The sequence below is a fragment of the Peromyscus californicus genome, unplaced genomic scaffold, assembly GCF_007827085.1.
Source record: "Peromyscus californicus insignis strain IS unplaced genomic scaffold, ASM782708v3 Scaffold_4__1_contigs__length_199733344, whole genome shotgun sequence".
In the NCBI taxonomy this organism is placed as follows: domain Eukaryota; kingdom Metazoa; phylum Chordata; class Mammalia; order Rodentia; family Cricetidae; genus Peromyscus; species Peromyscus californicus.
Window position 1 is genome coordinate 50,131,898 of NW_026294562.1, and position 4,212 is coordinate 50,136,109.

Below are 4,212 nucleotides of genomic sequence, written 5' to 3' on the forward strand. Positions count from 1 at the left end.
ATTGGGGGGAATCAGTTGTTCCAAGTCAATCATATGTCTGAAGCACACTGAAGAGCTTAATGTGGAATAATTTGGGGAGATAAACATTTCTGTACCTTATTTGACCAGTTATCAGGTATGCATACATATATATGTATGTGTGTGCATACACACTTCCAAATTAAATATATTCATATAAAAAGCTCAAAAAAAGAATGACAAGTGTCCTCCAGGTGCATTCTCTCTATCCTCAGGGGTGTCACCTGTGCCAGTAGCAGACCCAATGCACTAAGTACATGGAAGAAGGAAACCAGACTGGGATGGTCCTCTTCCACTTCCGCCCCTTCTCCAAACTCCCCGAGCTGCAGATGCTGATCTTTGTGGTCTTTCTCACAATGTACCTGGTCAGCATCGGAGGAAACATGTCCATCGTCCTCACCATCTGGATCAATCTGTGTCTCCACACCCCTATGTACTTCTTCCTGGCAAACCTGGCCAGCCTGGAGATCTTCTATTCTTCTACCATAGCTCCCCTGACTCTGGCCAGCGTCCTGTCTACAGAGAGAACTGTGGTCTCCCTGGCAGGCTGTGGTACCCAGATGTTCTTCTTCATCTTCCTGGGCAGTGCTGACTGTATTCTGCTGGCCATCATGGCCTATGACCGGTTTGTGGCCATCTGTCACCCTCTGCGCTACAGCCTCATCATGAGCTGGCACTTGTGTGTCCAGCTGGCCCTGGGGTCCCTGTTGCTGGGTTTCATCTTGGCCATGCAGTTGACTGTGCTCATCTTTCGACTGCCTTTCTGTAGCAGTAAGGAAATCAGCCTGTTCTACTGTGATGTCCTCCCTGTCATGAGACTGGCGTGTGCAGACACCCGTGTCCACGAGGCCACTCTGTTTGTGGTCAGTGTCATCGTCCTCACCATCCCTTTCCTCCTCATCACTCTGTCCTATGTCTTCATTGTAGATGCCATCCTGAAGATCCGCTCAGCTGAGGGAAGGCACAAAGCCTTCTCTACCTGTTCCTCCCACCTGACTGTGGTCCTCCTGCAGTATGGATGTGGAAGTCTCATCTACTTATGTCCCAGCTCCAGTTACTCTCCTGAGCGGGGCCAAGTAGTATCTGTGGTTTACACATTTATCACCCCTGTGCTGAACCCCTTGATCTACAGCATGAGGAACAGAGAACTCAAGGATGCCTTGAGGAGAGTGATAATGAAATTGCTTTTGGTCCAAACACATGAAACAGTCTAAATAATCCTTTACAACTTGCTGGGTAGAAATCCTGAGTTGAACAAATGCAGTATGAGGAAATGGGGGCTGATTTGCCATTGGTTGCTACATGTTTTATACTGTTAGTTTTATTTTAAAGGCTATTTTCCTTTCCTCAGGCTCAGGTTAGTCATTTTGGAAAATGGAGATGAAAATACTTCCAGTATTTAAATTCTGAATTAGTTATGAGAATCAAGAAATACACTAAGAGAAAACAGTGGTCTCTCTCTCTCTTTCTCTGAAGCAGAGTTGGAATTTATTAAATATAGAGAGAAGAGCACACAGGGAAAGATTAAGGCACACCTGAAGGAGGGATGTGGGCTTTTCTTTCTTTCTTTCTTTCTTTCTTTCTTTCTTTCTTTCTTTCTTTCTTTCTTTCTTTCTTTTTTTTTGGTTTCTCTGTGTAGCTTTGAGCCTTTCCTGGAACTCACTTGGTAGCCCAGGCTGGCCTCAAACTCACAGAGATCTGCCTGGCTCTTCCTCCCAAGTGCTGGGATTAAAGGCATGCATCACCACCGCCCAGCTGGATGTGGGCTTTTCTAAAGAGAGTTTCCAATGTGCTACTTACCATTTTAAATACCTATTTATTTGGTGAGTATGGGTGTTTTGTTTGCATAAAAATTTGTATACAACACGTGTGCCTGGTGCCCTGGAGGCCTTGGGACTGGTGTTATAGACAGTTATGAGCTACCGTGTGGATGCTGAGAATTGAAGTTTGGTCCTCTGGAAGACCAGCTAATGCCCTTAACCACTGAGCCATCTCTCCAGACCTTAAAAATATTTAAAATTATTTTTTAATAATTTTATACATGCCTATAGTGTATTTTGATCATATTCACTCACATTCCTCTCTTTTATTCTTCCACTCTCTTTGAACCCCTTCTTTCTAACAAATTGCTTTCCTACTTTCACCGTGTGCCTGTGTGTGAGTACGTGCAAGAGTGCATGTCCTGCTATTAATTTTACTTAATGTTGCCTGCAGGAATGTGGGAAACTTACCAGTGGCTACACTACTCAAGAAAAATGCCCGTCTCTGCCCTAGGAATCATAAGTGACAATAACTTCTTAGCTAGAAGTGGGGCCTCTTGAGACCTCCCTCTACATACTGGACTTCTGGCAGGTCTGATCTTGTGCAGGTAACCACAGCTTTCTGAGTTCATGAGAGTAGTAATCATGCCATGTCCAGTAGACAAGTGTTTCACAGCACTCCTCCTTATCCTGTCGTTTTTATGTTCTTTCTGCCCATTCTTCCAAGGTGTTCCCTGAGCGGTGGAGTTAAATAGAGATAGTAAAATAGACTTTTTAAAAATCATTGTATTTGGAGACTACATACACTCATCTCAATTCATCTCTAAAATCGTGAATGCTGTTCTTTAAGTTAGTTTCTCCCTCTCTTTCCCTTTCTCTCTTTCCCCATCCCTCCCTCCAACCCCTGCCTCCTCCTCTTCTTTCTCCTCATCCTCTCCTGTTTATAACTTGCTATATCTACACAATATGGAAAACCTTCTTTATTACTTGAACTTCTCTGGAGTTGGAAAGAGGAAATACTAATTCAAATTTGGAGCCACATAAAACAAATCTAATCCATAACGACAGACATAGAAGGCACACTTTGAAGGAAAGGTCTCATTGTTATGATTCTTAGTAGGAGCTGTGTGACAAAATTTTACCAGAGGAGACACAACACACATGTCTACTCACCCCAGATAGAAAATCCACAACAGATGGAAATATGGATACCACCAAAGTCCAACTGGGTGAACCAATGGGTTTTATTGAGGTTACTTACAGGAATACTGGTGAAAGATTAATTACTGCAGCAGAAATGACTCCAAGATAGCTGCATCACCAAAGCCCACCCCACCATGGGGTGGGAGCTTGCAGAAGCTGGGAACCTGGAGCACACTGCACAACCTGCAGGTAGCTCAATAGTTTGAAGAGTGTCCTTTCCAAGTGATTCCATTGTTCTAAACCTCTTCTGGGCAGCCTGCCTAGTTTTTGTTTCTTTTAGGCAGATGGTCTAGCCTCAGAGTCTTCTTTGCAGCTTGCCTAGTCTAAGCTTCTTTGTAGCTTAGCTTGTCTAAGAGTGACTCTCAGTAGTGTTCTTACTAGGGAAGGGAAGGGCCTAGTGAATCCAATCAGTTTCAGGAACTTCCTGAAACAAATTTTGAGTTATATACCTTTCTGCTTAAGGAGATTCCTGCAAGATGGAATGTTTCAATTCTGGGGAAAAAAAAAACCTGTTACACAACAGTGGGATGATAATCGTTTTCCTGATTATCATTTCTCTCAAGGCAATGATATCAGAACATAGGTGGATTAACATTTTTATAAGGGATGGAGTACATGTTAGTTTTACTATTCTCTAGTTATTTAATGATATACTCACTTAATAGCAGTAAGCAACTACTTATTGTGCTCTATCTACTGTGTACTATGTATCCATTTGCTTTAAGTAGAAAGGAAGCAGAAAAGAGCCAGTAGGAAGTAGTTCCTGCGTTGAAGGAAAAATTCAATGAGATTTAACAACTAAACTGTAATTACACCAAGAGCTGACAGATAATGAGGTAATGACCATGATGGGTAAAAATGATCATGGTGCATGGGGAGTTGTTGGTGTTTGAACAGGAAGGATATTTCTGAAGGAGGGAACTGTGTTGTGGAATATTAGTGTAAGTTGGGTTACATTTGTTTATGCTGTGGAATATTTGTTTAATGATGCAAAGATATGTTGCATTCTTTTATGTTGCATTTGTTTAACTCTATAAAGCTGTGTTACTTTGTCTGCCTAAAACACCTGATTGGTCTAATAAAGAACTGAATGGCCAGTAGCTGGGCAGGAATAGGCAGGGATAGCATATAGAGAGAATGAATAGAAGAAGAGGGAGGAGAGAGAAAAGGAAGAGAGGAAGATGCCAGGGACCAGCCACCCAGTCACCCAGCCAGCTACCAAGTAAGAAGG

General features: G+C 42.7%; 1 protein-coding gene across 1 annotated transcript; it reads left to right on the forward strand.

Annotated features, from left to right (window-relative positions):
* Window positions 1-275: 275 nt before the first annotated feature.
* LOC128095391 (olfactory receptor 10V1-like) lies at window positions 276-1,232 on the forward strand. The gene has a single exon (XM_052714272.1). It carries the CDS (start codon window positions 276-278, stop codon window positions 1,230-1,232), a length of 957 nt encoding a protein of 318 aa, XP_052570232.1.
* Window positions 1,233-4,212: the final 2,980 nt, after the last annotated feature.